Below are 21,486 nucleotides of genomic sequence, written 5' to 3' on the forward strand. Positions count from 1 at the left end.
CAATAATTTTCCACAAAAAACCGCAGATAATATGGTGATAGTTTTGGATTACTTGTAGACCAATATGTGGGTTCCCACTAAAAATTGTTATAGAAGTTAAGTGGTCTCAAGTTCATGCATGAAACATATTTAAGACAGCTCTAAGAAGACTACTAATGTGAAGTTAATTAGATATTGACCAAGATAGATGGAAGTCTTTTTGAGATAAATTCATATATAAATTTTTATGATACACGTAATTTATAGGGTGTACGTAAAAGCTAGCGGGTCGTCATTTTTATAGACTTTGATTTTATGGGTCATCATTTTCAAAAGTGAATTGCATGACAAGCACTTTTTTCCACACAATTTCCCTATAAATTCCTTGATTACCATCATCTATGATCATCGCTCACAACAACCCTAATTAGGCTTCTGCAAATTAGGGTAGAGATCGAACGAAAAAAAATGGGGTTGAACCCTAAAAGAGCAATGCACGAAATCTCGATGGTTTCTCTCATCCATAGTTTCATCATCATCCTAGCAAATTCCCACACCTCTCATGCCCAAAACACCCAACAAGAGTACCTTGACGCCCACAACATGGCTCGCTCCGAGGTGGGCGTGGGAGGCATGGTATGGGACGACACTGTCGCCGCTTATGCCCTAGACTACGCTAACCAAAGGGCCGGAGACTGCGCCTTGATGCACTCCAATGGACCCTACGGCGAGAACATCTTCTCTGGTAGCGGCAAAGAGTGGACCGCCACCGACGCAGTGAATGATTGGGTATCGGAAAAGGCCTACTACGATCACGCCTCAAATTCTTGCGTTCAGGATCAGATGTGCGGGCACTATACTCAGGTTGTGTGGCGGAACTCAGTTAGCCTTGGCTGTGCTAGGGTTCAGTGCAGTAATGGCGGGTGGTTCATCACTTGCAACTATAATCCCCCCGGCAATGTTGATGGCCAATCCCCATACTAGATATGCTTGCTTCTGTTTCAACATCTGCATATATATATATATATATATGCATGTTAGTTCCTATATATGATAAATAAGATTTGAATCGTCCCCAAGGTGGCAGCCCACCTTACTTTGGTTTGAATCCTTCAACACCCCTTTGTGTTCGTATTTTCATTTAGCCTTGGCTGTGTTATAGGGTTCAGTGCAGTAATGGCTGGTGGTTCATCACTTGCAACTATAATCCCCCCGGCAATGTTAATGGACAATCCCCATACTAGATATGATTGCTTCTGTTTCAACATCTGCATATATATATACGTATGCATGTTAGTTCCTATATATGATAAATAAGATTTGAATCGTCCCCAAGGTGGCAGCCCACCTTACTTTGGTTTGAATCTTTCAACACCCCTTTGTGTTCGTATTTTCAGTTATCTTTCATGCATAATAGCTATATATGTCTTCTATAAAGACATGATGATCGAAGCCAAACCAAAAAAAATGAGTATTTTCTTAGATCTTTCAGCTTGGAGTTGAATATTAGAAAATATTTTTTATAACTGAACGATCTCTAAGTTTTTTATTTGAAAAAATAAAACTACTCCAAAATGAGCTCTATAAATATATATATATATATATATTAAAAAGAGTAAATCGTGTTACACGGATAATAATTAAAGGATTGTATAAGATTGTCTCAAGCCGCGATAGTTTTTTTTTTTTTTTTCATTATTCAAAACAAGAGGGGTCGAATAATTGGTCAATAAATTTAATTTTAGGTCATTTATATTTGTGTTATTAATTAATTAAAAATAAACAAGATTTTAAAGTTCATTTAATAAATAAGTTGTCTTCGAATATGAAAGAATGTTATAAAGACTCGAACACCCATTTACAAGTTCAGCTCACAAATGAATTGAGCTCAAGCACACTTAATAATTATTATTACTAAAAATATAACAATAAAAATTTATGACATAGGAATCTTGGAGCCGCGACAGAACGAGGTGAACAGATGACAGGTATCTACCTGTGAAAATGTACATCCGAGAGTAGCCTCCTATGTATTAGAGGCATAACTGCATTCACAAGAACGAGTTAAAAGGCACGTAGAGATTCTTCCCTCGTGTATGCCTTTCGATATCTAAGTCAATACGTGTGGAAAAATAGTACAATAAATAAAAGATGTAATTAACGAATATAAAGAGATACCTCTTCCGTCGAAAGAAGGGTCATTTATAGTGTTCTTTACCAAATATTCGAGATGAACATGCACACACTGAGCATGAGGATTGTGATCCTTGGGCTAATTAGGATGGGTTCAAGATCAAGTATCTCTCAGAGAACTAAATGGCTTAGGGAGTCTTTCAGGAGAATGTGAGCCTTACGACGGGCCACCAGAACAAAGTCTTGGCCCCTAGATGACCTGTAGTGAAATTTCAAGGTGATAAAAAGTGCTTTTAAATATTATCTATTACTCTAAATTTAGCGTAATATTTCTAAAAAGAGATTAGATCTGTGTTGTGCATCATATGAATTAATTCCTTTGAGTGGAGTTAAGGTGTAGGTTAGAAAGCCTTATAACTTTATTGACACCTCCTCCTTAACTTAGCTAATTACATATATATTATATATATCTAATTAATCATATTATGTACACATATATTATGCAATTGGAAATTCCATGCATCACGCCGTGGGTGGAATTTGGGAGACATGTGCAGCACAATGGAAATAATCCATTGCGTGGGACCTACACGGCATTTTGTCCTTGTGGTATTGCCTGTATGTATATTGTGTAAGGATATGCATACTACATGAGAAAGTGGTTGGCACATGCTGCCACAATTGAAGAAATGACTTGCAAATATAATATACATGATTTATATATCATGCAAATATAATATAATTAATTATACACATTCTATTTTTGTGTTGCTGGAAGAAGGCTTCCAGCATCCAGCTCGTGAAGGACTCAGAAGGCAGCAGCTGGGGGGGTCCGCATGGCACTTGCGTAGGAGGGAGGTGGCCATCATCTGGATTGCTGGAAGAAGACTGCCGTTAGATCCATTGCGGCTGCGTGGCTGGTCAAAAGCAGCGCTTCTCGCAAGATCGATTGCCGCGAGACCCGTTGCTGCGAGACTCGTTGCCACAAGACCCATTGTCGAGAGACCCGTTGCCGCAAGTCGCAAGGAACAAGTCTTGCCGAGAGGATATGAGGATATGAGCGCTGAGAGAAAAGCAGACTGCCGCAGCAAACAAATTAGAAGAATCTGTGCCGCGAGGATCGATGAATTTCCGCAAGAAGAATCAGAGTGCCGTAAGAAAAATCTGGGTGCCACAAGAAAATGTGCCGCGCAATGCTACAAGCAAAGGAGGAAAAGTGTTGCAAGGAGATAACTCAGTTGCCGCAAGGCACCATTGTCTCGCAAAGATGTTGCGGTAAACTATCCAACAAGTGTTATTTCTAAAATCTTATAGCTCAAAACACTCGTCTAGCTCCTATGCATTAAGAGGAAACTACCCATTTTATTATTAAGAGTTTGAAGATGGATTAGTGGGAGGGCTCGTTACTAAAGTTTTGACTGAGGAAATTAAGAACGCCCTCTTCAGTATGGGTGATGACAAGGCCCCTAGGCTGGATAGGTTCCCTATTAAGTTCTTTAGGAAGGTCTATAGGTCTAAATGTTGTGGAGACGATGCGTAGTTTCTTCTCCTTCGGTCGCCTTATGGGGCAAATGAATGTAACCATTAGTCTCATTTCTAAGATTCTCCACCCTGAAATGTCGTCCCAATTCAGACATATTTCTTGTTATAACATCTTACATAAAGTCATCACTAAAATTTTGGCTAATAGGATCAAACCGGTGTTCTCTAGCTTGGTAGATGGTTCTCAAGCTGCCTTTGTGCCAAGTCATTCGATCAGGGATAATGTGTTGCTAGCCCAAGAGTTGATTTAAATATCCTCTTCATAAGGGCCCTTCACTACAAGAAATTGAGGGATTTACCCACACACGTAAATATGGGTAAAAATCACTTTATGTGTCAATTATAATTTTTCTTCACACATAATGCAAATATCAAGATGTGTGGGTAAATAGGGATTAGAAAATAACTTTTACCCACACATATATTCATGTGTGGATAAATCTTAATATATTACCCACACATATATGTGTAGGTAAATATTTTTGTATGTGTAGGTATTTTTATGTTAGGAAGTTGTAATTGTGATGTAGTTAATAACGTGACTGATGATGTGACTTTAATTGGATGATGATATGGCATGACACATGTATTTGTTTATGTGTAGGTAAAGTTAAGATTATATGTGGGTAATAATATTAAAAATAATTTTTTTATGTGTGAGTAAAAACGTTATATGTAGGTAACAAAAATATTTTGTGCGGGTAATAATTTAAAAAGATTTTGAATATGTAGCTAAAAAAAATATAATGTGGGTAACAAACATATTATGTGTGGGTAATAATATAAAAATAATTTCTGTATAAAAGGATAATTTCCATGTGTGACTAAAAAACATATTATGTGTGGACAAAGCTAAAATATTATATTTAAAATTTCAATTATTGCACATAAAAAGTCACAAAATAAAAAATCATCTATTACAATTTTGTTCAAACATATACGCACATAAAAAGTCATAAAGTCACAAAATAAGCATAAAATCATGAAGTCACCTAAAAAGTTCAAACATTCTTGAAAAAAAAGCATAAAACAAATTATTAAATCTCGTCATCAAACTTCTCTTCAGTAGAATGGAGTGAAGGGCTAGAGCTAGATGAGTCGAGGCGAGATGGATTGAGGCGACATCGTCCTGAACTATGATCCGATTGTACATGTGTAGTAGACGGATGAGGCATAATATTCTTTTCAATCAATACTTGTCGTAACATGTTCACGTCTCCCTGGAGCTCTTGAAAAAGAGACTTGTACTAGTTCAAATCATCAACCAATTATTTGTAAATTGGACGACTAGACTTCTCACTAGTGCATGTTGTCCCAGAAGTACTAGGAGATCGCCCCCAACCAAACAAGCGAACAGATTGTCGTCCAAGAACTTTTTCTAAGATATCCTTATCAGTCATTTTATCTGGAGGATTATCTCGCCTCAATTGCATCATTTGTTCCTGTAAAAAAATATAGTATCAATTATGCCAATATAAAACAGTTGAATCGTCAAAATCGGCCATGATTTTTCACAAGCATACCCACTCAATGCTATTCATACCACTGACAAAGAAATATAATGGAAAATCCAACAAATGCTTTCTACTTAAGTAACAACTAGCAACAACTAGATCTCCACAATATGATGAAATTCTATATTGTTCAAATTCATTCAGAATTACAAAGAAAAACTAATCAATCCCTTTACATATCAACTCCCCCCACATTTCAAAAAACATGGCAAAAATACGAAGAAAAACTAGAAAAGAAACGAAAATGCAAGTTTTAAGATCAATTTGATCCCAAAAAAAAAAAAATTCCCAGTGCATTAACTACATCATGAAAAAGACATTTTCCAGTGCATTACTCCATTCCTTTTTCATTTTTATAACTTTCTTTACTCCTACAAAACACTTATCCTTGATTGAACCCAATACTTTTCACAAGATACCCAACACAAGCTCTTCAATTAATAAAAATAAAACTATGCAAACCAATCTTCCCTGATTTGAGTTTTTTCCTCCCCTAATCCAGAGTAAAAATAATATACTTACATATTTAGCCTCTAACTCTGGAGACGACCAACCGTGTTCGAAATGCTAATTTCAAAGATGCCAAGTCTCAATATGTCATGTCGGGCCATCCAAGTTAACTCCACGAACAACGTGATGACGCGCTATACTTCTTGAACCATTTTTAGATTCCCACTTTCATTTTGCACGAGAGTCGGCATTCTTCTATGCTCGTTCTTTTAAAAATTAACAATTCACTAATAAATATATATTTTTTCATTAATAAGAAAAAGGAATCCTAAAAAACAGTTATAAGCATTACCATAAAAATAGGATTTGTCCAAATATCACAAAGGTAATCTCAATCCTCTTGGCTCACTTCCTCATGGCGCTTACTCTTGGCCTTAATTGGATCTTTCTCTCCTCTAATTTCTTTGAAGTAAGCATGTAGCTTATATTTGTGGCCTCTCCAAGCTCGTTGCATTTGTTTGTCGATGACCTTTTGGACATTCTTATCCTCAATGTTGATATCAAAAATAGTTTAAAAAAGAAAAGAAGTCATATAATGTTAGCAATAAGAAAACACATAAATATACAAAGTAAAAGTAATAAAATGGTGATTTACTTACAAGAAGTTTGTGACGAAGCGGTACCCTAACTGTTGAAGGTACACATCTCCAATCCTTATATTGAAAACTACAATTCTTACGTACAATGTATCCAATTTCATTATTAAACATCTCTGCATTGTCACAAATAGCTTGCTTAAGAGTAAAATTGAACTCCACAGTTAATCTTCCCTTAGCATGTTTCTTCACCTTCTGAGCACGTTGTCCATAAGTACTCCTGCGTACATTTGAACCTTCAGGTGCATCCATATCCACATCTGCAGCTAAAGATGTTAGACACAGAAACTGATTGAATTCTGACTTTGTTATACTTTAGTTTAATCATAACTCAAATATTAATTTCTTAGAAATAGAAACTGACTTTGTTATACTTGGAAATTTATTATATGAAACCTAACATTATAAGAAAATAAACTCATAATAGAATCAACAATACATCTAAATGCAGCAAATCAGATTGTGATAGTTAACAAACCAGAATGTGCGACAACTGATGGAGATGTGATTGTAATAGGCTTCATTGACGGAGATCTAATGGGGGCAACAATAGGCTCTGTCTGTCTTCCAACATGTCCTCTTGTATAAAAATGAATATGTATGTAAGCACCAAAGATAAATGTTGGAAAAATAATGAAATTAGCTATAAATCTAAATGCAACAAACCAGAATGTGATGCTGTGGGAGCAACAATAGGCTCTATCTATCCTCCAACATGTCCTCCTATATAAAAATGAATATGCATGTAAGTACAAAAGACAACTGTTGGAAAAATAATGAAATCAATAATAAATCTAAATGGAACAAACTAGAATATGATGTAATGGGGGCAACAACAGGCTTTGTTCGTTCGCCAACTCATCCTCCTCTTCGTGCACCCCTACCCCTTCGCCCACTAATAGCCATGCAAGAATCTGATGTAATGGGGGCAACAATAGGTTTTTTCTTCCTACTTTGAAGTACAAATTTGATGCTTTTGTTATTACGTAATAATAAAAGCATCAAATAATTATATTCGTTAATTTACAGAATTATATTAGGAATTGCTTATAATAGTGTTAGTTAAATCTTAATAATTATTTTCTAATTAGAATTAATGAAAATAAATTCAATAAGAAAAAACTGTACCTATAACCCTTAAACACAAAAAAAATCAGAGAAAATAGAGAAGATAATCGGTATGAGAAACGTTGCAAAGGACAAGAAAATGTCGAGAGCTTCGCAACTTTGTCTCTATCCCTATAGAAAATTTTTATGAGATTAATGGTACCATGTATTTGTTAAAGTTTTAGGAATTTTAGAGATGAGCAAAAGAGCTTGATGAGTGTAATTTTTAATTTTAGGGAAGGGGAAATTTTAGTGTAGAGATTTAGTTTTAGGTTTATTATTTGTATTTGTAAATAAAATAAAAAATAAATTATTTTAAATTTAAAAATTAAAACGATGTAATTTTATAATTTAAATATAAAATCATAAATACGTGAATACCTACGCATATCTAGCATTTGTAATTATGTGTGGGTAAATTTATAAATAATTACCCACACATACTAAACATTTATTAATATGTGTGGATAATATAATCCAAAAAAGTGCCACATCAGCTAATACATGGATACTCACACAAATATAACATTTGTAATTATGTGTGGGTAAGCTTATAAACAATTACCCACACATGCGTAACATTTTTTAATGTGTAGATAATATAATCCAAAATAATTGCCATATTAGCTAAAATTTTATCGAAAAATTATCCCACCAACCTCTGAAAGTAGAGGGAATTTTTTTTGCCAAAATAAGTATAGGTATATCAATTTACCCACATATAATAAATATGGATAATGTAACGAGTTTGACTTATTTAACCACCCTCACATATTATGATTATGTGTGGGTAACTTATGGGTGGGTAAGTTTAAAAATAATTACTCACACATACGTAACAGTTATTAATATGTGAGGGCAATATAATCTAAAAAAACTGCTACATCAGCTAATACGTGAATACCCACATATATATAACATTTGTACTTATGTGTGGGTAAATTTTTAAATAATTACCCACACATGCGTAACATTTATTAATATGTGTGGGTAATATAATCCCAAAAAAATGCCACATCAGATAAAATTTTATCGAGAATTATCCCACCAACCTCTGAAAATGGAGGGAATTTTTTTCGCCAAAATAAGTGTGGGTATATCAATTTACCCACATAATAAATGTGGATAATGTAACTAATTTGTCTAATTTAATCACCCACACATATTAACATTATGTGTGGATAAATACCTGCGTATAATATGTGTGGGTAATTTATGTTTGAGTAAATCTCTCAAATTCTTGTAGTGCTTTTTGATGTGCGCTAAAGGTGGATCTAGCGAAAGCTTATGACTCAATAGAGTAGGATTTCCTCATAATTGTGCTTCAATTAATGAATTTCCCCCTCCCAATTCTATAGCTAAATCCGCTAATGTATTACGATGCCTCGTTATTTTGTTAAGATTAACGGTCAGTTAAATGTCTTCTTTCGTGGGAATCAGGGTTTGAGGCAAAGGCACCTCTGTTCCCTTATCTCTTTGTTCTTGTGATGCAGACCTTGCATGGTATCATGAGCCACTACGCGAGGTCCCCAGATTTTCAATTCCATTGGAAATGCTAGCAAACTTAGATGGCGATGCTCATGTTCACAGATGATCTTCTCTTGTTCTCCCATGGTGACCCTACTTCTGTAAGCATCTTAAAATCTTGCTTGGAGATATTATCTTCTTTAACTGGCCTCAAGGCCAATCTTCTGAAAGTGATTGCTTCATCTCTTGTAGGGACAAATCCTTGAGAGAGAATATTCTTAATGCTTATGGTTTTTGTATAGGTGATTTGCCCATGAGATTTCTAAGGGTGCCTCTGCTATCCACCAAGCTGTCTTACAGGATTTGTCAGCCCATCATTGATAAAGTAAGGAATAGGATTTATGGTTGGCGTAATAGGTTGCTCTCCTTTAGGGGGCGTCTGTAGTTGGCTCAGTTTGTTCTATCCACCATCTATGTGTATTAGGCATTTGGGTTCATCCACCTGAAAAAGGTGATTTATGAGATCGAGCAGATTATTTGTAATTTCTTCTAGAGTGGCAATGAGGTGAACCCCCATAAAAGCCAGCTTGGTGTGAGATTTGTTGCTCGAAAGAGTAGGGGGGCCTCGATCTTAAGCTTTTTTATGTTTGGAACCAAGCCTTGGTTATCAAGATTATTTGGCATTTGCTTGTAAGGGATAAGGAGTCCCTATGGGTGAAATGAGTCCTGCTTTGGGTGGAGAATTGGGGATGATTGGAAAATGTTCCTTTGGCATGACCAGTAGCACCCTTTGGATGTGCTCGTTAATCGCTTCTCTTGCCCATTGCATCGGCAATTAGGAATTTCTATAATTCCTAAAATCACTTAATATTAAAATTAACCATAGTCCCATAATCAAGTGATCTTTAAAGTTATATTAATATGTCAAGTTAATTTGCATTAACAGAATTTGACAAAAGTCGAAAGATGAACCAAATTTTAACAAAAATCAATGTTTAGTGGCTATAATCTAGGTTTGTATAGAAACAAAAAAGAGAAATAGATACGATACAAAAAGAAAATAAATAAATAATTTTTTTCAAAAAAGTTGGAAATGACAACTTGGGGAAGATGTTTAAATAAAAAATATAGCAGCTTTATTGTAAATATAATTTTTAAAATAAAAAATTATAAAAAATAATTAATTAATTAAATATAAATATAAATATAAATATAAATTACATCATCCATTCAAGTAAATATAAACATAAATTATTTTTCTCTCTAGTGTAATCGTTGGGACAACAACAGAGAGTGAATTGATCCAAAAATGTATTTTTAATATTTTTTAATATTATGAAACGGACCTAAAACGTTTTTAAAATTATAGAAATAGTTTGAAAATATTTTTTTGATATTTCTTAGTTTGTGGTAAGAAATATTTTGAAAATATTAAAAAGATACTATTTTGATGTTTTTGTATATCAAAAACTATAATAATAAAAATTAAAATATAGTGATCAATTTATTACAAAACACAAAATTAAAAGACTAACATTTACCACCACCAATCTGTGTGTGCGTGTTCGTAATGCTCATGTAGCTAGAAATATCACACCACATATACTCATAATAATAATAATAATAATAATAATAATAATAATATAATTAAATTATTATATTTAATTACCATCTATTTCAAGTCATCACTTCAAAGTCATGCTCTTCGTCATGTCTGGTGACGAAGTCGAGGCGAGGTGAGACAGTAGTGGCATGGCAATGAGGTGCGGCGATAAGGCAAAGCAGCGTCAAGGCAACGACCATGGGAAGCAAGAGGAGAGAACAGAGCAGGGAGAGAAGAGAATGGGGCAACTTTGTCTTTTTGTCCCCTTTCTGTAAGCCTGTCGGTAAGGCTGTTTAACTCTCAAGCATTTTCCTGATAGGAAAGACTCTGCTAATGAGTCTATTTTTTGGATGAAATTGTCTCCAAATCTATTTTTGTTAAGCCAACTATGATGGGGTTGTTGATGGAGAATAGGTTTTGCTCTCTTATGGGGAGGAAATAGACAACCCTTTTCCTAGATAGGAATTTGAATTTTCCTTTAGAAGGAAGATGTGATGATGGGTAAGAGATGGATATTGAAAATAAAAGTAAACGTGATCACGCAGAAAATGAGGTTTCTGCATCTGCTAAGACAAATAGATAGGGATATGTTCCTATTAAATCCAAGTCTCAATCAAAGAAATAGAGGAAAAAAAAAAAAAAAACCTCAAAAAGGTTCCAATGATTCAGGACCGATGATTACAGACTCAACTTGATGGTGCCAGTCTTTTATATATTTTAACATGAACATGTTGACAAGTTAGCTTTGTTTTCAAAGTTATTCTTTAGTAATTTTTTTCCTAGTTTGTTTAGTTTTTTTGTGGTTGTTTAGAGTATGTCCTATCATAATTTATAGGGGTGGCAATTCGTGTTGGCGGGTCGTAATCGTATCGTGTCGAGACACACGTATAACACATATCAGGTTAACCCGAACACGACCCGTTTAATAATCGTGTCAAATTCCTTAAACCCGAACACGACACGTTTATTAAACGTGTAACACGACACGACTCCTTTAACTAAACGTGTCGTATCGCGTCATGTCACCTGTTAACCTGTTTAACCCATTTAATTTAAACGGGTCATATTGTGTCACCTGTTAAACGTGTTATAAAATTATAAAATTATTATTGCTATCGTTTCATTTTACACAAATTTTATAAAAAAAATATCTCAAAAGAAATGACTTAAAAGACTTGTTTGACTGCAATTTGGTTTTCAGTTTTTTGTTTTCGTCTTAACTATTAAAGCGGAAAGTCAATAAAACGAACCCTAAATTGTTAATTTTCGATCTTTGGCGGCTTTTGGACATGTCCACATGCAAAGCAATGCAAAGCAAAGCAAGACTTCCAAGTCGTTGTGGAAAAATTAGCCATTTGCATATGGTCATGGTCACCATAATCAGCGTCGAATCTTCTTTATTGCTTTTGTGTTGGTTAAAATTCAAACATCGTGTAGTATCGGTTTAAGTGTGCATTGAATAAATGCTCAAATTTATATTTTTATTTGTATACTTTTATACATATTTTTTTATTTAATTATTTAAATTTTTCGTTGTTTCAATTACACTCCTATATTTGTATTTTTTAATCAATTTAACTCATATAATTTGATCTTTTTTGTGTAATTTTTAAAATTTTTCGTTATTTTGATTACACCTATATACCTGCATTTTGGAGTCAATTTAATCTCCTGTACTTTTGACTTTTTTTTTTTCTTGTGGTGGCTGAATTTTTTATTATTTCAACTACACCTACTAGTATTTTTGAGTTAATTTAACTCTTGTACTTTGACATGTAAGAAAAAAAAGATTAAATTAATTCATCTCACTTTATATTTTTTTTTTTACACGTCAAAGTACAGGGATTAAATTGACTCAAAAATATAGATAAAAGAGTATAATTAAAATAACAAAAAAATTGAATTATCATACGAAAAAAATATCAAAATATTAAAATTAAATTAACTTAAATATACATGATTAGAAATGTATCACACAAAAATAACTTAAAATAGAGGGACAAAAATATAGATTTGGCCTTTAGTAAATTTATTAAATTACTTACATTGTCATGTTTGAGAGAAATTAGTGGAATGAGTAGCCTCGCGATAAGCATGGGGGGATTATATCGAAAAAATCTCTTAATTTTCAATTGAATAAGATATTTTGTTGGGCAGAATTAATATGCACACACACACACATATATATATATATATACATACACAATATTATTGATTACTTATTATGTGGAGACCAAGTAGACAGAAAAGTACAATGATTGTAAGTATAACAGCGTAACAACTAATTGGAATAAGATTGGTATTGACGTACGACTGTTCTAACAGCAACATTTAACTTTAATTATAACTTTACCAATTATCATAATAATAATAATAATACTAATACTAATTTTCCCTATGTTTGTTGTGTATATATGAGATTAGGTTCATCGATTGATAGTTTCAAATTTGTACTTTCTTGATATTTTTGTTGGGTTTTTTTTTTTCATATTTGGCAGTTTGGTTATATTTAGAGTTTAGAATTTGACTGTGTTTATGTTTTTTAACACGACTTGAGATGCTTGCAGTTCATCTTTTTTTTTCTAAGCTTGGTCTCGTGACTTAGGCCTAGTCTAAATTTTCTAAAGTACTTGCATGACAAGAACTAATCACCATTGAATTTTCTGCATTTTCTTGAATATTCTTTTAGTACCTTTGAATTTTATACATATAGTTCCAATAATTTTCCACAAAAAACCGCAGATAATATGGTGATAGTTTTGGATTACTTGTAGCACTATATATGGGTTTCCCACTAAAAATTGCTATAGAAGTTAAGTGGTCTCAAGTTCATGCATGAAACATATTTAAGACAGCTCTAAGAAGACTACGAATGTGAAGTTAATTAGATATTGACCAAGATAGATGGAAGTCTTTTTGAGATGAACTCATATATAAATTTTTATGATACACGTAATTTATAAGGTGTGCCAAAAAGTTAGGGAGTCGTCATTTTCATAGACTTGATTTTATGGGTCGTCATTTTCAAAAGTGACTTGCATGAAAAGCACTAATCTTGAAATTATTTCCACATACTTTTTTCCACACAATTTCCCTATAAATTCCTTGATTACCATCATCTATGATCATCGTTCACAACAACCCTAATTAGGCTTCTGCAAATTAGGGTAGAGATCGAACGAAAAAAATGGGATTGAAGCCCAAAAGAGCAATGCACGAAATCTCGATGGTGTCTCTCATCCTTTGTTTCATCATCATCCTAGCAAAGCCCCACACCTCTCATGCCCAAAACACCCAACAAGAGTACCTTGACGCCCACAACATGGCTCGCTCCGAGGTGGGCGTGGGAGGTTTGGTATGGGACGACACTGTCGCCGCTTATGCCCTAAACTACGCCAACCAAAGGGCCGGCGACTGCGCCATGATGCACTCCAATGGACCATACGGCGAGAACCTCTTCTCTGGTTACGGCAAAGAGTGGACCGCCACCGACGCAGTGAATTCTTGGGTCTCGGAGAAGGCCTACTACGATCACGCCTCAAATTCTTGCGCTCAGGGTCAGGTGTGCGGGCACTATACACAGGTTGTGTGGCGGAACTCAGTTAGCCTTGGCTGTGCTAGGGTTCAGTGCAGTAATGGCTGGTGGTTCATCACTTGCAACTATAATCCCCCCGGCAATGTTAATGGCCAATCCCCATACTAGATATGCTTGCTTCTGTTTCAACATCTGCATATATATATATATATATATATATGCATGTTAGTTCCTATATATGATAAATAAGATTTGAATCGTCCGCAAGGTGGCAGCCCACCTTACTTTGGTTTGAATCTTTCAACACCCCTTTGTGTTCGTATTTTCAGTTATCTTTCATGCATAATATATAGCTATATATGTCTTCTATAAAGACATGATGATCGAAGCCAAACTAACAAAAATATGAGTATTCTTAGATCTTTCAGCTTGGTCTTTTGTTGTGAAGCTCAAGATATGTCTTTTCTTGTAGTTGTAAACGCTTCTATGATATTTTCTTTTAATGCAATTCTTATACAAAAAATTAAAAAAAAAAAACAAAAATATGAGGAAGCACAAGCCTTCAACTAATAAGAAACTAAACAATTACACTAAAATGGCAAGAAAGGCAGTCCCTATCCAAGGGGAACCATACCCTTGTGCCCATCCCAATCCTTGAGAAATGGAGGGGTAGGGTAGGGTAGGCTAACTCTTTTAGATGATAAGTTTAAATCATTAACACCCCCATTCTATTTCTTTGTGACATTTATTTGTTCCAATCAATCTAAAATAATATATAGAAAGAGAACTACTACTCTTATAGTTCTAATTTTTAGATTTCTTATTATTTTTAATATGAATCCCGTATCTAATGAAATAATCAAATCAATAAAAAAAAATTCATTACTAAAATCAAGTAGGTTTTTTTTGTATATAGCATTCCGAAAAAGTAATTGATTGAGCTATTGACAAGAATTTTATGGGAACTTCTTCCCTCTCGATTTTTAACGTATGAACCAAAATAATTAAGGAATCTTGAAAAATACATACTTACACTCTCAATTGATATAGAAAATTAATAAAAAAAAATTAATCATTTGAACTTTTCTTTAGAGCAAATTTTTCTCCAGACTTTAAAAAATTAATCGCTTGTTCAGTTACTATGAATTGAAAAAAAAAAAAAAAAAAAAACACAATATTTTTATTTTATAGGTAATATATAAAAACTCAATTTTCCATTTTTTTATTTTATATTATGAATTGAAAAATATAAAAAAATATATTTTCTAAATTTTCTTAAAAAGAATGCTATTATTTTTTAAAACATAAATTCATAGAGCATATTTATTTAAAAAATTGGAGTTAAATATTAGAAAATATTTGTTATAACTGAACGATCTCTAAATTTCTTATTTGAAAAAATAAAACTACTCCAAAATGAGCTCTATAAATATATATATATATATATATTAAGAGTAAATCGTGTTACACAGATAATAATTAAAGGAGGAGGCCAATTATCCCACCACTCTTGGTGGGATGCTTGGCCTCCTACTTGTATAAGATTGTCTCAAGCCGTGGTAGTTTTTTTTTTTTTTTTCTTTATTCAAAACAAGAGGGGTCGAATAATTGGTCAATAAATTCAATTTTAATTCATTTATATTTGTGTTATTAATTAACTGAAAATAAACAAGATTTTAAAGTTCATTTAATAAACAAGTCATCTTCGAATATGAAAGAATGTTATAAAGACTCTAACACCCATTTACAAGTTCAGCTCATAAATGAATTGAGCTCAAGCACACTTAATAATTATTATTGTCAAAAATATAACAATAAAAATTTATAACACGAGAATGTTAGAACCACAACAGAATGAGGTGACCAGATGGTAGGTATCTACTTGTGAAAATGTACATCGGGTAACTTCAGTCTCCTATTATCTCTTCGGGGGTCTCGAATAAATCCTCGAGGGTATTTTTGGTAGCCGACTAATTCGTCTGGGAGTAGCCTTTTATGTATTCAGGGCATAATTGTGTTCACAAGAATAAGTTAGAAGACACGCGAAAATTCCTCACTCACGTATACCTTCCAATACATAAGTCAATACATGAGAAAAAATAGTACAATAAATAAATGATATAATTAACCAATGAAAAGAGGTACCTCTTCTGTCGAGAGAGGGGCCATTTATAGTGTTCTTTACCAAATATCCAGGATGAACATGCACATAGTAAGCATGAGGACTGTGGTCCTTGCGCTAATTCGGATGGCTTCAAGATCAAAAATCCCCCAGAAGAATAAATGGCCTAGGAAGTCTTCCAAGAGAAAGTGGGCCTTACGGCGGGCCACCAGAGCAAAGTCTTGGCCCCTAGATGGCCTACTCTGATGAAATTCCAAGGCGATAAAAAATGCGTTTAGATATTATCTATTACTCTAAATTTAGCTAGATATTTCTAAAAGAGATTACATCTTTATTGTGCATGATGATATGAATTAATTCCATTGAATGGAGTTAAAGGTGCACTTTAGAAAGCTTTATAACTTGATTGACACCTCCTCCTTAACTTAGCTAATTACATATATGTTATATATATCTAATTAATCATATTATGTACACATATATTACGCAATTGGAAATTCCATGCATCAAGCCGTGGGGGGAATTTGGGAGACATGTGCAGCACATAGGAAATAATCCATTGCGTGGGACCTACACGGCATTTTGTCCTTGAGGTATTGCTTGTATGTATATGGTGTAAGGATATGCATACTATATGAGAAAGTGGTTGGCACATGCTGCCACAAATGAAGAAATGACTTGCAAATATAATATACATGATTTATATATCATGCAAATATAATATAATTAATTATACACATTCTATTTTTGTGTTGCTGGGAGAAGGCTTCCAGCATCCAGCTCGTGAAGGACTCAGAAGGCAGCAGCTGGGGGGTCGGCATGGCACTTGCGTAGGAGGGAGGTGGCCATCATCTGGATTGCTGGAAGAAGACTGCCGTTAGATCCATTGAGGCTGCGTGGCTGGTCAAAAGCAGCGCTTCTCGCAAGATCCATTGCCGCGAGACCCGTTGCTGCGAGACTCGTTGCCACAAGACCCATTGTCAAGAGACCCGTTGCCGCTAGTCGCAAGGAACAAGTCTTGCCGAGAGGATATGAGGATATGAGAGCTGAGAGAAAAGCAGACTGCCGCTGCAAGCAAATTAGAAGAATCTGTGCCGCGAGGATCGATGAATTTCCGCAAGAAGAATCAGAGTGCCGTAAGAAAAATCTGGGTGCCACAAGAAAATGTGCCGCAATGCTACAAGCAAAGGAGGAAAAGTGTTGCAAGCAGATAACTCAGTTGCCGCAAGGCACCATTGTCTCGCAAAGATGTTGCGGTAGACTATCCAATAAGGAATGTTGGAATGTTGCAGCAAGAAGACAAGATGAAACTTTGGGAACCGTGTCAAAAACCTCTCTAATGTTCATTTTACTATTCGACTTATAGGAGAATGTGTCATTTTTTTCCTTAAACAATTTTGTCATATGTTAACTTATATTTATCAATTAAAAACACCTCCAGATACGTTTTAAAAAATTTATGATACAACAATAATAAATAATCAGTGTCTTATTTCTAAAATCTTATAGCTCAAAGCACTCGTCTAGATTCTCGGCATTAAGAGGAAACTATCCATTTTATTATTAAGAGTTTGGAGAGAGATCAGTGAGAGGGCTCATAACTAAAATGTTTTGACTGGGGAAATTAAAAATAACCTTTTCAGTATGGGTGATGACAAGACCCTTAGGCAGGATAGGATCCCTATTAAGTTCTTCAGGAAGGTCTATAGGTCCAAATGTTATCGAGGCGGTGCGTAGTTTCTTCTCCTTCGATCGCCTTCCGGGGCAAATGAATGCAACCATTATAAGTCTCATTCCTAAGGTTCCCCACCCTGAAATGTCATCCTAATTCAGACATATTTCTTGTTGTAACGACTTGTATAAAGTCATCACTAAAATTTTGGCTAATAGGATCAAACCGGTGTTCTCTAGCTTGGTAGATGGTTCTCAAGCTGCCTTTGTGCCAAGTCGTTCGATCAGGGATAATGTGTCGCTAGCCCAAGAGTTGGTTTAAATAACCTCTTCAAAAGGGCCCTTCCTGATATGCGCTAAAGATGCATCTAGCGAAAGCTTATGACTCAATAGAGTAGGATTTTCTCTTAATTGTGCTTCAATTAATGAATTTCCCCCCTCCCAATTCTATAGATGGATCCGCTAGTGTATTACAATGCCTCGTTATTCTATTAAGATTAACGATCAGTTAAATGTCTTCTTTTGTGGGAGTCAGGGTTTGAGGCAAAGGCACCCCTGTCCCCTTATCTCTTTGTTCTTGTGATGCAGACCTTGCATGGTATTGTAAGCCACTATGCGAGGTCCCCAAATTTTCAATTCCATTGGAAATGCTATAGCAAACTCAGATGGTGATGGTCATGTTCACAGATGATCTTCTCCTGTTCTCCCATGGTGACCCTACTTCGGTAAGCATCTTAAAATCTTGCTTGGAGATATTATCTTTTTTATTTGGCCTCAAGGCCAATCCTCTGAAGAATGATTGCTTCATCTCTTGTAGGGACGAATCCTTAAGAGAGAATATTCTTAATGCTTTTAGTTTTTGTATAGGTGATTTTCCCATGAGATTTCTAAGGGTGCCTCTGTTATCCACCAAGCTGTCTTACGAGGTTTGTCAGCCCATCATTGATAAAGTAAGGAATAGGATTTATGGTTAGCATAGTAGGTTGATCTCTTTTGGGGGGCGTCTGTAGTTGGATCAGTTTGTTCTATTCACCATCTATGTGTATTAGGCGTTTGTGTTCATTCTCCTGAAAAGGGTGATTTATGAGATCGAATAGATTATTTGTAATTTTTTTTGGAGTGGCAATGAGGCAAACCCTCATAAAAGCCAACTTGGTGTGAGATTTGTTGCCCGAAAGAGTAGGGGGGGCTTGATCTTAAGCCTCTTTATGTTTGGAACCAAGCCTTGGTTACCAAGCTTATTTGGCATTTGCTTGTAAGGGATAAGGAGTCCCTATGGGTGAAATGGGTACATTCTTATAGGGTGAAAGGGGCATGCTTTTAACTTCTTAGAGTTCCTTATGCCTGCCCGTGGTACTGGCAAAAACTTCTCTTGTAAAAGAGGGCTCTATGATCTTGCTTTGGGTAGAGAATTGGGGATGATTGGAAAATGTTCCTTTGGCATGACCAGTAGTACCCTTTGGGTGTGCTTGTTAATTGCTTCTCTTGCCAATTGCATCGGCAATTAGGAATTTCTATAATAGCTAAGATCACTACAAGAAAATTGTAAAATAGTGACGGGTTTTGTGACGGGGATCCACCTGTCACTAATTTGTGACAGGTTTAGTGATGGAAATCTATCGCTAAAATGTTTTAGTGACGGGTTGAAATTTCTGTCACAAAATTGTGACCGGGACAATGGTCCCTCATACAATCCCCATTATAATCGGGTTGTGACGTAGAGAGTGAACTTTCTACTACAGTTAGGATGTTAAGCATTAAATCTGATTACAACATGCCCGAAAGCTGTTATAATGAAATCATGCAGTTTATATAACATACAATGCCAACTGGTGATCGTGTGCTCGATGACTTTTATCATACTAAGAAGTTGGTTTCTAAGCTTGGACTTGGTTGTCAGAAGATCGATTGTTGTCCAAATAATTGTATGTTGTATTATAAGGATGATCAATTTGAGATGAGTTGTAAGTTTTGCAGTCATCATCATTTTAAACCGGTAAGAAGTGACACGGGAAAATTTAAAGAAATTCCTTTTAAGAGAATGTGGTATTTTCCCCTCATACCAAAATTGCAAAGAATGTATGCTTCAACGATTACTGCTTTGAACATGAGATGGCATTATGAAAATCAAATAGAGTTTGGGGTATTATCTCACTCGTCTAACGGCGAAGTAAGGAAATATTTTGATCAGACACATCCTGACTTCTCTGTCAATTTCAGAAATGTGAGACTTGGTTTGTGTGCAGATGGGTTCACTCCATATGGTCAATCGGGTCGCTCGTACTCTTGTTGGCCAGTCATTGTGACCCCATATAACTTGTCTCCTGAATTATGTTTGAAAAGAAAGTTTATGTTTCTAACGATTCTTATTTTAGGTCTATCAAATCCAAAAAGTAGGACTATTGTGACATATTTTTACAACCTTTAATTGATGAACTGAAATTGCTTTGACACGAATGAGTGTTGACTTATAACATATCAACAAAGCAAAATTTTATGATGAAAACAACTCTGTTGTGGACCGTCAGTGACTTTCCTGCATATGGAATGTTATCTGGTTGGATGACATTAGGTAGATTAGCATGCCTATATTGTATGGAAAACACGAAAGCTTTTAATCTCAGGTACGATGGAAAGATATCATTTTTTTACTGTCACTGACAATTCTTGCCAATGGATCACCCTTTTCGGAGGAATACAACTGCATTTTAAAAAAAGTAAAGTTGATAATTCTTATTCACCTCATCGCTTAAGTGGAGAAAACGTATTTGGTAGAGTATGTAATGTCCCTCTATCTTACAACAACAATATTGTGTTATAATCGGATATGGTGTGTAACACAATTGGACAAAAAGAAGTATTTTTGGGGACTTACTATATTGGAAAGATAATCTTATCCGACACAATTTGGATGCCATGCACAACGAGAAAAATATTTTTGACAATCTTTTCAATACAATCATGGACTTGAAAGGTAAAACTAAAGATAATAGCAAAGTTAGAATGGACATGAAGGAATATTGCAGGCGAAATGAGTTAGACTTAGTAGAACGTGGTGGGGGTAAATATTGGAAACCCAAAGACCAATATACTTTCATGAGGGAACAAAAGTTAAGTGTTTTGAAATGGATAAAAGAACTTAAACTCCCTAATGGATATACATCTAGATTAGGCATATGTGTTGATATGAAGAACGAAAAGTTATTTGACTTGAAAAGTCATGATTGTCATGTTCTTATAAAGCGGTTACTTCCAACGGAATTTTTAGGATTATCAGGTCGAATTTAGAGTCCAATAATTGAGTTATACCAGTTTTTCAAAGAAATATGCTCAACAACGTTAAGAACTGAACATTTGAAAGTTATGGAACAGAACATCCAAACCATTTTATGTAAAATAGAGCGTGTATTTCTATCTGAATGGTTTAACCCAATGGAACATCTCCCAGTACACTTAGTTTACGAAGCAAAAGTCGAGGGGCAAATCCAATACAGATGGATGTATCCATTTAAACGGTAATAATAATTTTAATTCATATAATTTATTGATTTTGTCATATAGTTTATTATGTTTTTTTCATAAATTAAGAAAACTTTAAAATGACTTAGGTTCCTCAACACTTTAACAAAGAAAGTTCGAAATAAAGCTCGCATAGAAGGATTTATCTATGAGGCATATTTAATTGAGAAGATGGCCATATTTGATTC

The 21,486-nt window shown here is 34.6% G+C and overlaps 2 protein-coding genes across 2 annotated transcripts; both read left to right on the top strand.

Annotated features, from left to right (window-relative positions):
* Nucleotides 1-371: 371 nt before the first annotated feature.
* Nucleotides 372-14,292, top strand: LOC127802009 (pathogenesis-related protein 1B-like). Its single transcript, XM_052337625.1, has 2 exons — nucleotides 372-1,059; nucleotides 14,255-14,292. The coding sequence occupies exon 1, from the start codon at nucleotides 448-450 to the stop codon at nucleotides 961-963; it is 516 nt and encodes a 171-aa protein (XP_052193585.1). The 5' UTR covers nucleotides 372-447; the 3' UTR covers nucleotides 964-1,059; nucleotides 14,255-14,292.
* LOC127802007 (pathogenesis-related protein 1B-like) lies at nucleotides 13,561-14,292 on the top strand. The gene has a single exon (XM_052337623.1). It carries the CDS (start codon nucleotides 13,639-13,641, stop codon nucleotides 14,152-14,154), a length of 516 nt encoding a protein of 171 aa, XP_052193583.1. The 5' UTR covers nucleotides 13,561-13,638; the 3' UTR covers nucleotides 14,155-14,292.
* Nucleotides 14,293-21,486: the final 7,194 nt, after the last annotated feature.

This window comes from Diospyros lotus, chromosome 5 (assembly GCF_014633365.1).
Source record: "Diospyros lotus cultivar Yz01 chromosome 5, ASM1463336v1, whole genome shotgun sequence".
In the NCBI taxonomy this organism is placed as follows: domain Eukaryota; kingdom Viridiplantae; phylum Streptophyta; class Magnoliopsida; order Ericales; family Ebenaceae; genus Diospyros; species Diospyros lotus.

Coding starts and splice junctions, on each gene's coding strand:
- LOC127802007 (XM_052337623.1), top strand. CDS start 13,639: ATGGGATTGAAGCCCAAAAGAGCAATGCACGAAATCTCGATGGTGTCT.
- LOC127802009 (XM_052337625.1), top strand. CDS start 448: ATGGGGTTGAACCCTAAAAGAGCAATGCACGAAATCTCGATGGTTTCT.